Raw genomic sequence first — 12,861 nt, forward strand, 5'->3', positions numbered from 1 at the left:
AAGGAATGAGCACAGGCTTTAAGCCAAGCAGATCTGGATACAGCTCCACTATTTGAAAATCATATAATGTTGTTAAATATTATTTCTTCATATTGGTAAGGAAGCTAATAATCCTAGCTAAATAAAGATATTTTCTGGTACTTAAATGAGATACTATGCATGTAAAATGCTCAGCAAAAGTCTGGCATTTGATGGATTCTCAATAAATAGTACATGTGATAATTTTTACCATGTGAAACTTCCTATTCTAGTTGCAGGCTTAAAACTAGTTAGAATTAAGATGTGGTTGAAACTGGCAATTAAACTGGGGTTGGTATTAGGATTAGTAGTTGGACTCTATAATAGATTAGGGTTAGGATTGAAATTAGAATTCAATTAAGGTTAGAATTAAAATGCATACAGAGGTTATTTTTAAGGATGAGGTTAATTAAAACTGGATAATAGAAGTAAGAAGCAGTGTGAGGAGTACTGGTTTAGTTGGGTGGAAAATTGAAGAGGAAAGCAATATTAGAAACAAGCTGATGTAGAATATACTAATAGAGAAAATTCATATAGAGGAGAAGGGTTAGAGTGCTAAGCAGAATCCGAATGGATATTGAGCCAAATCTTCTAAGTTTTCTCCCTACAGATACTGTCAGACCCTTCCAGACAAATATGCAAAATTCATGTCCCTAAGTCTGAGTTCCTTGCCTCTCCCCTCAGGGCAGGAGCTTGGAGAAAGGAATGCCCACGGCCCACACAGCTGTGGCTGGCCCAGCACCAATGCCAGCACCACATTCCACACCCCCAGCTACCCAGGCTGTTGCTGAGTGGACAGGAGCACCCAGGAGGCAAAATCTGCCTTCTCTCCACTCCCTCAGTTTTCACTGCTGCTGCCAGTTCTGTAATCCCACAGACAGCCTACTATAGACTTTCTACAAGTCTCTGGGAAACTCATACTGTTTGTTAGTTCATGTTAGAGGAGAGAGCAACCCTGGACAGCACAGTACAGCAAGGGTGCTTTCATTTTGACTATTTTTATGCTGGAGATAATCCTTATAGGTCTGTATATCCTTGTAAAACTCTCTTTCCCAGTGAATAAGATGCCTGTAGGATATTGGCTGCACGTGACTGATTATAAGCAAGGAGTTATTCCAGATGGGGATGTCCACATCAGTGTCAAAGAACCTACCCTTTCTCTCTGAGATAGACAGGAGTGAGGAATTCCTCACATTGTACATTGCTGTAAAATATTGGGAATGATTCTCCTTATCTCTCCAGTCCCCAGGAGTACTCTCTGTCCATCCATCTAATACCAGTAACTCCTTTACTAACAAGCTGTATGGACACAGAAAGTCACTTAGCTTCTCAGAGTCATTTTCCTCATCTATTCAACAAAGGGTGTTCATTAGGTAATCTTTACCACTCTTATACTCTTTGATTCTGTAATTCTAAAAGCCGATGATGGCTTCCTATTCTCGGGACCTAAACTGCTGCCAAACTGATGCTGATGATGCAGAAAAGAGAAGATGGGCCAGTAGGAAATGAGCATTCCAGAGTCTTGTTTCTCTGCTTGTTTCTCTCTGCAAAACAGCTATCCTCCTTTCTTCCCACCCTTGGTTCTCATCCCATGCAGCTTCAGTAGAGGGTGGGGCCACACCAGCCGTCATTTGAGAATTAAGCAGGGACAGGCAGAAGGGGATCACTGCAGAACAGCAGATGGAAAAGATGATTAATTAGAGGACTTTGGGACCTAATCTCACACCCAGGCCTCCCTGCATCATCCATCCCCACTCTCACTCCCTGCCCCTCCCCATCATCAACCTGTCTTCTGCTAAGCCCACTTAGATGATCTGTAAGATTTCTTCTAGCTCCAAAGATAATACTCTCTATCAGTCAAGACTCTTTAGCTAGGATAGCCTAATCCTTCTCCCTTTGAAGCTGATTGCTTTTGAAAACACCCCCATGACTTCTGTCTGCATAACTAACCTCATGCCAACCTAGTCCCACTTCTATCAGAAAATACAATCTTCCCCTTATCTCTCTCCCTTCCTACTCCGTAGCCCAGTGCGCGCTCTCTCTCTCTCTCTCTCTCTCTCTCTCTCTCTCTCTCTTTTTCTCTCAGGTCTCCACATCCCTCAACCACACTATCCCCTCTATCTTCATCTCTTAGCAATTCCAAGACTTCAGAGGACCTCAGGCAGGCAGGCAGAGGGATTGGAGAAACTGGGATGTGCAACGGCAGACAAGTCATACAGCCAAAGATGGCTAAAAGTGCTCTGAAAGAAATTCTTAAAGACTACCCAGCCACTAAAGAAATGTTCAAGAGGCAATCAGAAACCATAAACTCTACAAACAGTGAGAGGAAAAAACCATGGGGCAGCACCCTTGCCATCCTGAAGGACCCACACTGAGAAAATTATCTCCTGTCTTCGCCATTATTGTCATTTGCCCAGAGCTTCATTGGTTGCAAGGCTTGCCCTTGTCTTCCTAGGTAACAGAGACGTTAGCAACAACACAGAGGACTAACAAACCTGAAGAGAGAAAGATCAAAGGTCACCCAAACTTTGAAAATTAGCACAACAAGGTAGAGTCAACAGTTTAAAAAGAGGACTGGTCCAGGGGTTGGAAGACAGACTCTTAGATCCCTCTAGGAACAAAGGACCAGCCTCACAGGATTGAAAGACACTATAAAATCATATTGTTCCATAACCTGGCTAACACTCTTTAACTGCCAGTCTAACCTTGAATAGCTCAGTTAATTTCCTGTGGGTCTCCGTTGTACCTATAAGATAGGAGGTTGAATCAGATATTATCTAAGAAGTCTTACAGATCTAGAATTAAGATTCTAAAATTCATACATTTATTCCCAAAAGCTAAATTCCAACAAAACTGACTCACATCCCTTTCTGAGATGCACTAAGGCACTGCCAGAGACACTCAATCACAAAGAACAGCAAACACCAGGGACCTGGGACTCTGGGGCCAAGAGCAAGTGCAAACATCCTCTCTCATCCATCTTATATGAGACAAGAGTTGCATTAGTCACAGACACATCGGTCTTAGGAGGGTCTGTGACCCGGCCGATCACCCAGGAATATTACTAAGGAAAACTTGAGAAGGAAGGAAAAGAGCCTCTGAATGATAAAGATCAAAGGAAAAATACTTTAAGGGGCTGGGGTGGGAGAGGGAGGAAGAGCTTGGGTGAAGGAGAGGGGAGGGCGGGATGTGCGTTAAGGAAGAAAACTATGAAGTGGATGGAAAGGCTACGTGGTTGGCAAGAGTTGAGGTGAAATCATGTTTTCAGGAGGTGAGTAATTTCTCTGACAAGGGATTGCGGAGTTGCTGGTTCCCATGGCCTTGGGGGGGGGGGGTGAGGCTACTGGAAGATGCCTCTGGAGGGAGGCACCCTGGGGCCACAAATTGTTGCTGGTCAGCCAAATCAAGGGCTCTCGGGTGAGCGGAGCTAGGTTTGTTCGCATTCAGAAAAACGGCGAGGGTAACCAGTGACCCACTGGGGAGGTGTCTCTGGGCACACGACTCACTGGGGGACCCCAGGGCTTATGGGCATCCCTAGTCGCCAAAGGATGGAAGGCGGGGCTGGAGGCGCTCAGGCTAGTGGGCACGCCCTTACCCAGGCCTGCAGTGGCCGCTCTCGCCAGCTGGCCTACGGCCCTGCCCGACTCCCCTCCTTCCACCCCAAGCCTAAGTGGCGTGCGCGCGGGGTCCCACTGCTGAGCCAGCGCCCGCCCTCTGCTCCACACCCGAACCCGGCCGGCGGAGCTCCCGGGGGAGAAGGTGGAAGGCACCACGAAGGCGAGGAGGGGGTGTGGGAAGCGGGGGGAGTGGGGAATGCGGCAGCCTGGCCCCCCCGCGACCAGCCCAGCCCCCTGTCACCCCCCCTCCACCTCGAACCGAATGGTTTGCTCCGAGCGCCCTATTTAATCCCCGCGACTGCAGCAGCGCCGGCTCCCTCCCGGTCCCCGCCTCGGCCCCGGGCTCCGAAGCGGCTCGGGGGCGCCCGTTTGGTCAGCGTCGTCGTCTGCCCCCTCCCCAGCCCCAGCCCCTGGGGACCCAGGCTCGCCAGCGCGCAGCCAGGGGAGCCGGCCGGGAAGCGCGATGGGGGCCCCTTCCGCCCTGCCCCTGCTCCTGCTGTTCGCCTGCTGCTGGGCGCCCGGCGGGGCCAACCTCTCCCAGGACGGTGAGTGTGGGAGGGGGCGGCGCCAGGGGAGGGGGGAGTGACCCGAGGCGGGGGTTCGGGTCGGGAGCCGGGCGGAGGGAGCCTGTTGGCTTTGTTTGGCACCAGGGTGTTGGAGTCGCCAGCCGCGGCGAGTACCCTTGCGTGTGCCTGCGAGCCGCCTCGCGTCGCCGGACCGCGGGCTGTGCCGGCTTGGGCACCCCTTGTGGGTCTGCGTGTGCACCGGGTTGGGCCATCGGGGGTCGAGGCCGGCGTGGAGCAGCCCGGGGTCTGGCGGTGTGGACGTCCGTGTGTGCGTCTGGGTGTGCGCGTCTGTGTTGGTGTCTGGCTCTGCGTCTCTGTGTCAGTCTGTGTGTATGTCTGTGTCGGTGTGTGTTGGGGGCGGAGTGAGATGTGTCGCTGTTTCAGGCAGGGCGTGTGTCCGGGTGTTTGTGTCTGTGTGTCTGTAGGGGCTGGGGAGCCAGTGCGATCTCCCCAAACAGCTGTGTGCAAACATTTCTGCTCCCCGCCCGTCCCCCACCCGCGGCGGAGCTCCGAGTGGGCAGGGAAGGGGGCCTGGGTGAGGCTTTGGAGGGGGGCGTGGGCAGCGAAGGGGGGAGCTTCTCCTTGGAGCAAAACAACAACACCGGGCGGAGGGCCCCCAGGATGCCAGTATCCCTAGCGGCGGCAGGGGCTGGGAAAAGAAACCCAGACAGGAGCGGAGGAGGTGCTGTGTGGGAGGGGGGAGGAGGCTGGGCAAAAGGAAGGCTCAAGACGTTGGGGCAGACGGATGCACGGAAAATCCAAAGCCTTCCTGAACCCCGGTTTTCCGCGACTTGGGGGTCCAGTGGCATCCCTAGCCCCTTTGCCCCAGTCTGGCACTCAAACCCTCTTTGGGCTGTGATGATAGAGAGATGAAGGGAGGGAGTGGAGGAGAAAGGAGGCGGGGCCGGGGTGAGGGGACTTGGGGAGAGCCCCTCCCGCCCTGGGCCGGGCTATGTAGGTCAGCGCGGTGGGGGCCCCTCAGCCTTCTTCAAGGCTGCTGGCGGTTAATGGGGTGGCGTGGGGGGCAGTCTGCTGGGAGACCAGGAAGGCAGCACAGCTCGGGGCCTCAGGTCGCCGGAGGAGGCGGGCAGGCTGCGAAGACACTGAAGGAATGCATCCTCCCATTCTCCCTCCGCCAGTCCAGCCAGAGGGGGGCTGCGGTGGGGGAAGGGAGAGGGGCCCGGACTCCGCGGAGCAAAGGGAAGTGGGGAGAGTGAGAGAGACAGAGAGGGTGGTGGCTGTGCCCGGCCAGATGCCAACGAAAAACAGAAAGAACCGCAGGGGAGGAGAAAAGGGGAGGCGGCTCCTGGGCGATGGACCCAGTGGCCAGCAGGGATGGGCACAGGGCGGGGCGGGGTGGAGAGGGGAGGGGTTGAAGCTGGGGTGGATGATGTAGAGGATTTCATCCGAGGAAAACAGGCGAAAAGCCAGGGTGCTGGAGGAAGCACCGCTCCACCTCCCCTGACCTCCCCTAGCCCTGTCTCCATCATGAGAAGGAGCTTTCCCACGTTATGGGGGCCCTGGGGATCCCCTTCCTACAGCTGGGTAGCTCACTCTTCCCACCCTCTACCCATCAGACTCCCCCAGGAGTTTTTGCCAGAATCACTACAGATAGCAGCCCGGCTTTTCCCAACATGGAATCTCATTTCTCCAGAGGTCTGCACTGATGACCCTATTCCCTGAAGCCAGGAGAGCCCTGGGGGATAGCAGGCTACCTGCAAAGGAAAGAGAAGCTGCTGGATGTTTGTGCCTCAGTAATAACCCTCCCACTAAGCCTTGACTTTCAACTTTAGCCCCTGGCTTCCCCATTCTTCAGGCTGAGTTAATGAGATGCAAGTGTGACCCAGACAGCAACTGGTCAGCAACAGGAACTGATGGTGCCAGGCTGAGAGCTGAAGAGAGAAAGGTGTCACCCCAGAAAGCTGTGCATGAGCTCTTCCTCTGTAGGATGTAAACACTGGAGACTGGTGTAGATCTGTACACTAGCCAAGTCTTCCCCTCCACACTATGCTCTCTTGGCCCTCAACAAAGGGGCAAGCCTCTCTTCAGGCATCCAATGGAGAGGAAGTGAAAGAGATTTTGAAATACATCTCAAAGCAGTGGCTTGAGTGGAAGGAGCAGAAATAGTAACTCAGGTGTGGGGAATTTCTGGAGAAGAAGTCAGGAAGTGGAAGAAGACTCTTCAAAGAAGAGTCTAATCAAGCATCATTTTCCTTGTAGAAAATCGTCTCCACAGATAGTGGCCATCTGTATAGTGTGCAGGATCTCGGGATGTGCTGATGTATGAGACATACCCACAGATCTCTTTTATATTAATTCTGTTTCTTAGTTTCTGGAACTAAGAAGACCAGTTCTGATACTGGAAAGCTGGTGTATAGATTTAATGATCAGGAACTCATGATCCTCAAAATCATGCAGTTGTGTCCCTTGGTTGGCCTGGGGCCCCTGGGCAGGGAGTTAGATAATACATATTAACAGGTACTGTTTGACCAAAACTAGGAGTGATGTGGTAGAAAGGTTTAAGGACAAAGTACCCTAATACACTCATGCTTGAATGGTCAAGGCTGTTGTGGCAAGGAGCTATCTCCATTTAGAATAAGGAAAACAAACTTCACGTACTGCTGAGGTATATAGCTTCCTAAAGTACAATATAAAATATAAAATAAGGCTGAACAGGGATTGGGCAGTTACAGAAGGACAACCCACTAATATCTGAACTGGGCCATTAGCACTGTGGCTAGCATGTCAGGAAGGGTTATGACATTCAGAATTTGCCACCTGCCCTTCCTTCTCACATTTCTCCATTAGTATTTGCAGAAGTTGACAGTTCTAGGTTTTGAGGATACAAGGCCTGTGGTCATCTCTCTGGGGAGAAGCTTGACATTCAGCATTGTGCCTAGCCTTCCTTAGATTCTTCCTTTCCAACTATTTCCAACACTCTGTGAGTTGACTCAGTGTAGAAACATATGGATGGACAGCCTTGCTTTCCTTTGGACCATGCATTAGCAATGTAGCCTTGTACTGCATTGTCCCACACATGAGTATCTTTTCCTTTCCAATGACCTTCTGTCCACTGTCATCCATTCTGCAGCCCCTTGGCCTTGTGCCCAGTATGAAGATCATGCCCAATGTGCTGGATAAGTCCAGCAGGCATTCACTCCAGTGCTGCCCACAGATTCGCGTGGCAGATCTACTCCATCCAGCTTCTGCTCCTATTTGCAGCTATTTGTTCTTTTCTGCTCCTGTTCTCTTCCTAGTTGCAGCTGTAAGAATGCACTGCCCTTTTTAGAAATGTGGATTTTTTGGCACAGAAAAGCAGAGACCATAAGAGAGACCTAGGATAGTAAAATTAATTCCATGAACAACCAGTCAGCTTGATGTGAAGTCCAGTCTATGGGATGTCAACTGCCTACCCAGCAGTTATGCCAAATATTGTATCCTGGGCTCTTCCAAGATCTGAGCCACACTATTGTTTTTAATAAGTTGCTCTAAGGAAGTGGTTTTCTCATCTTTTTTTCTAAGGCATGGAACTTCTTTATAACAGACCAAAGAAGAACTGAGAAGTTCTTATAGGAAAGTAAGACCTGTAAGCTGTTGCCCCCTTCTTACTGGCTTCCTCAACTCCTAGAATCCTTACTGTACAACCTGAGGTTCTGGTATACAATTTGAAACCCTCTGCCTTAGACTGACAGAATGAGCCAGTTCACTCCCCTTAGGCTTTCTCTCTATCTTCCAACTGAGGAGGAAAAGAAGTCCAAGTCTGATGTCAAGAGTGCCATACTGGAGATATTCACTATTCACTTGGAGAGAGTGACTCATAGTTCTGCAGCCACAAAATTCTACAGATGGCATCTTTATGGTGTTCTGGTCACTTTAGACAGCAGACTGGGTAGTTGTGCCATTACTCCTTAAATCTTGGGATTTGATTTCTGTACTTCTTGCTGTTACTGCTATCTTGCAGCCCATGTAATACATAGAATAGGATCAAAAACTGTTTTTACTCAAGCCACATGCTAGGAAAAAAAATCTTCACAGTTATCACCACAGAAATAAATCCCCTGGGGCTGTAACTAGTAACATTCTTTGTTGTTCCTACTTCAGTGGAACTGTGTACTGATTCCACAACCCCATTTTTGTCACCTAATTCTTAATCATGGGATTTTGTGTAAGGATGGTTATTTAGGTTCCAAATTCTCCTTGAAAGCAACCTGTGGACTGGACCAGCTCCTTAATGATTACTGAATGAAAAATCCAGGTTGTTAGAAAGTTTGAATAATTGTTTCTCCTTTTATTTTAATGATAGAATTTAATATTTCTTCTTTAACCCTTGGTTATAGGCCCATATTCCAGAACACTTTGCTTCCTGTATAGGGTCATGACCTAGACATCCACACATAAACTGAAAATAGCAATACCCATGGGAATGTTTATGAGAGAGAGAGAGAGAGAAGAGGAAGAAGAAGAAGAAGAAGAAGAAGAGAGAGGCAAACAGCATAGAGAGGCAAGCCATTAGAAAAAGATTCAAGTCTCTAAGAATCCAATAAAATTAAGGGTAAACATTCGATGTCAATGCAAAATAGAGAACAATTCTCCAGGGCCAAAGACCTGTCTCTATTTCCAGGATCAGCAGTAGTGATGATTCTTTACAAGGTCAGACAAGTTGATGTTCAGGGCTCTTACAACTACCCAAGTAAAAACTCAATCAAATTTTGCTATATACAATAAGGAGATCCATGCCTTCTAGTGCAGAGCTGCCATGATCTCAAGAGTCTTAACACATGAAGCATTGAAGTTTTTGCACAATAGAGGCTCAGTAAAGCTATGTGTTCTTCACTGAAGTAGCAAGTGCTGAAGTGAGAATCATGTATTCCTTACAAAAATTTCCCTAAGCCTAAAGAGAGTGACCAAATTTCCCAGCTAGCACAAAGCTTTCTAGGTCCTGGGGAAGGTGTTTTTCTAAGACATGGTCCCATTCCTCTTTTCTATGTTTTATCAAATCTGTACTATTTACAGAAATTCCGAGTACATCAGGACTCTGATACATCTCATGCCCTACCTAATTATAATACATATTTTGGCTTCTTCATGCCCTACTGTCTCTGAAAGAACACAGGCTCTGTGGACTGTTTCTGTAAGTAAGAAGAAGATAAGCCTAATTTTATTCCTAGTAAATTTTTGCAAGTTAACCGTCCTCCATACCCCAACCCCATCACCATAATACCTAAGTATGTGACATAATTACAGAGGCTTATGTTGATAAACTCATTCTGGGGGTGGTCCTCGTTTTTTAATACTCTCTTATATGCATATCTAATAGGTTCAAAGTACTTAAAAGTATTTTTTAGAGCAAATGATGAGTATACGTGATTCTAACAGATGCTCTGATGTCCATAGGCTTGAGAGCAGGCTGCCTTACCCCATGATTCCAGTTTTCTTTGTTGAATAAACTACCTGTGCTTTGAGCTCTCCGTGGTGCTAGCTCCTGACAGTAACGCTCCAGGCTCTTCTTGTTGCTCTCCATGGTCCTGCTCTGCCTTCAAGCTTCAGTATCTCTTTACTCTCCACAGTGCAGCCCTCAGAACAGGGCTGGAATTTTTCTCTCCCAACCAGTAACCCATGATCTTGATTATGGCCTCCAATCTGCTACACTAGGAAGTGGAAATAAAATCCAGATCTTTGGAGTCCTCGTAGCCATCTAATTAACTGTAGGTAAGGGACAAATGGGCAAGTACTTTTTGAGATGCTCAGGTAATCAATACCTACAGTGACCTCGAATGGCCTCAAATGGGATATTTTGTCATATCTGGACTCATAGATTACAAACAAAACAATACACAGTCATTTTTTTAGATGGAGACACCACTACTGTTCATATATGAAAAACATATATAAACCACCAATGTGGAATGCAAAGTGAGTTCTGTTGAGTTCATAAGCATGTACCTCTTAATAGCACTATGAGCCTGACACCAGCTCTAACCATTTGGTCATGGTGCTCACTTTCCCTTTTCCCTCAACCTTAACAAATGGGAAGATAATACTGAAAACGGGTCATCTGAATACATAATGGAGGAATTCAATATATCAAAAATAGGCATCAAAAACAAATACTAAAACCCTGACCTGTCCCCCCACCACTTTTATAACCCTCCTGTATAGATGGCCTTAAATATAACCGTTGCATCACAGTATCAATATACTTGGTCATATCTCAGTAGATGCATCTTTAAACTGGACTCTGCTGCTCTTTGAGAATGTCTGCCAATAAGCTGATGATGTCAGTTGTGGCAAGGAGCCGAGAATGCTCAGCCTCTGTCAGTCTTAGAAGAGCCAACCTATTCCTCACATCACATTAGAATTATGCAAGCTTCTGATTTCTCCATGCCAATGTACACATGATAGTTCATAAAATAGTTAATCCTTATGAATGAGCTGCAGCAGCATCTACTTGGGCAGACAGGCTTCCAGAATGAATTTCCAGGACCCTCTTTCATCTCCCTATTTGCAACAAGGAGAAACTGCATTCCTCAAGGACAGGTAATGGGAGTGATTTATCTCTATGAGCAAACCTTCAGAAAGACAGAATTAGGGTTACAGTAACAGCTGGAGTATCTGTGATCTACTCATCTCCCTGAGCCTTCTATTCACATGAAGAGCAGATGTATTTGCAAGTATTCAAAGGCAAGGATTCTAACATATTTTTTGGTATGTGTATCATCCCTTTATGGGGACTCTTACCTCTAGGATTCTTTAACCCTCTCATCTCTCCATTTTTCTACCTGGAGGTCTCCACGAGAGTGATAAGGAAGCTAAATAATATAAAGAACAAACTCAAATGTTTTCTTCCTCCAGGTTTTATTTTCCCTTCCCCCCAGCCAGATGAACACTAATTGTGTATTGATTGGTAATTATAAGCACCTTTAGCTCATTTACTTCCAATTCAGGGCCAGGAAGGTCAGGTGCATCACCTTGCCCAAGGGAAAAGAAAAAAGAAAAAGAAATGAAGGTTGATGCCTCAACCATTCATCTCTAAGCTAGCCAGTGAGTGTCTCCCTTTTCTTCATTTAGTCTCAGATATTGGAATGATAGAGTGGATAACTGGTACTTCCAACATTAAATTTCACTGGAAACATGCAGATACTTGTTTAATATATTTTTCTTCTTGTATGTCCTAGTTCTTTACTTGCAATTCTAATTCTAGAATTCCAGCCAAATCCTCAAACAGGGTAAAAGGCACCCAAAGGTGAACTAGTGTATTGAGTCTCTTACTTAAACACTTGATACTTCTTGGAAACCCAGCAATACTCCAATAAGTACATCAATAACAGGTAACTTGGGACTTAGCACGATGGTCAGACTTTGAAAAGACTAGAGCCAAGATCTGGTATTATAAAGTAAGAGTTTGACCACTTGGTCCTAATCATTTGTCTCTTGACAAATGCAAAAATTTTAGTGAGACAATTGCACTAACTAGTTTTGAGTAGTTCTCACTGTATTCCTTAAGGATGAAATCTTTCCGAACACATATTATGTGTTTTCTATTCCAATCTCTATCCTGTAATCTCACACAAATATAAAAACCACCATCGCTAAGCCCCTGGGCCTTCCATATTTTCATTTATCCTCAACTGCCATTTAATGCCAACTCTTTTTCTGGTTTCCAAGCCCTGGAGTCCAATGTCAGTGACAGATGGACTGTGCCTCAGCCCTGGGGAGGAGAGGATTCTGGCCCTCTCCTGGGGAGTTAGAGCAGAATAGAGAGCCTGAATTCTGCTTGGGGAGAATCTCTTGAGTTTAAGCCATATGGTTTTCTGGATGTCAAGGGTTCTGATTAATATGGACATGTGAAAAAGGCTGTGTATCTGGGTCATAAGAAAAGCTGTGCATTTATGTCAGAAAAAAAAAAAACTAGGGAAATGAATAGTGAAAAATTGAAATGTGTTGTATATATGTTCAAGGACACATGCTAAAGGAAAGAAAGAGGATAACCAGGTCAGAAAATGCATGCATCTTTGGGAAGACTGAGTGTAGACTCACACTGAAGAAGAGAAACTCTGTGAAGGTTTAAGAATAGAGGAAAGATATTTATATAAAAACAGTATGATTTGCCATTTGGGTGGACAGTGAGCTCAGCAGACGTGAAGACAATGTGTCTGTTTCACAGAAAAGTTAAATTCACAAGAAGGCACAAAGTAAGGCTAATGTGAACAATGTGCCACTCTTTTAAAAATACAGGGATTTTGTAAATTAAGAAGAATGGAAGGAAGAGCCTAAATATCAGTTAGGTTTGGGAGAATAAGGGAAAGTAGAATAGTGTGGGTGTGTAGAGTGAAACACATTTTTCTTCATGGAATGCGCCTCATCATTGCCCTGAACCTGTCATCCACACCCTGACTCTGCTCATCCAGTGAAGGGAAGCAGTAAAAACAAGTCAGAAAAAATCAGAACCAGGAGAGATAAATGCTTTCTTGCCTGACTTCTAACAAATTAAACTTTTTCACAGCATTGTTATCCCACCACACTGAGCCATCACCCTGAAATATCTGAAGTGCAGCCTAAAAAGGAAAGGAGAACAAAGTGGAGCTCATTGAGAAAGGGAACTCATCCATGCACTCACATAGGTATTGAGACTATGGGACAGGGACTGGAGAGCACGAGTA

The 12,861-nt window shown here is 46.6% G+C and overlaps 1 protein-coding gene across 2 annotated transcripts in view; it reads left to right on the forward strand.

Moving 5' to 3' along the window:
- The first annotated feature begins 3,993 nt into the window (after positions 1 to 3,993).
- CADM3 (cell adhesion molecule 3) overlaps positions 3,994 to 12,861 on the forward strand; it is a 28,730-nt gene continuing 19,862 nt past the window's right edge. Inside the window, exon 1 of one of the 2 annotated variants that reach the window (XM_062192549.1) lies at positions 3,994 to 4,180. In XM_062192549.1, coding sequence (XP_062048533.1) covers positions 4,099 to 4,180 — 82 coding nt within the window. In that variant the 5' untranslated portion in view covers positions 3,994 to 4,098. The remainder of the gene's footprint in view (positions 4,181 to 12,861) is intronic. The other variant, XM_062192550.1, reaches the window with a different exon arrangement.

This window comes from Lepus europaeus, chromosome 5, assembly GCF_033115175.1.
Source record: "Lepus europaeus isolate LE1 chromosome 5, mLepTim1.pri, whole genome shotgun sequence".
Classification (NCBI taxonomy): domain Eukaryota; kingdom Metazoa; phylum Chordata; class Mammalia; order Lagomorpha; family Leporidae; genus Lepus; species Lepus europaeus.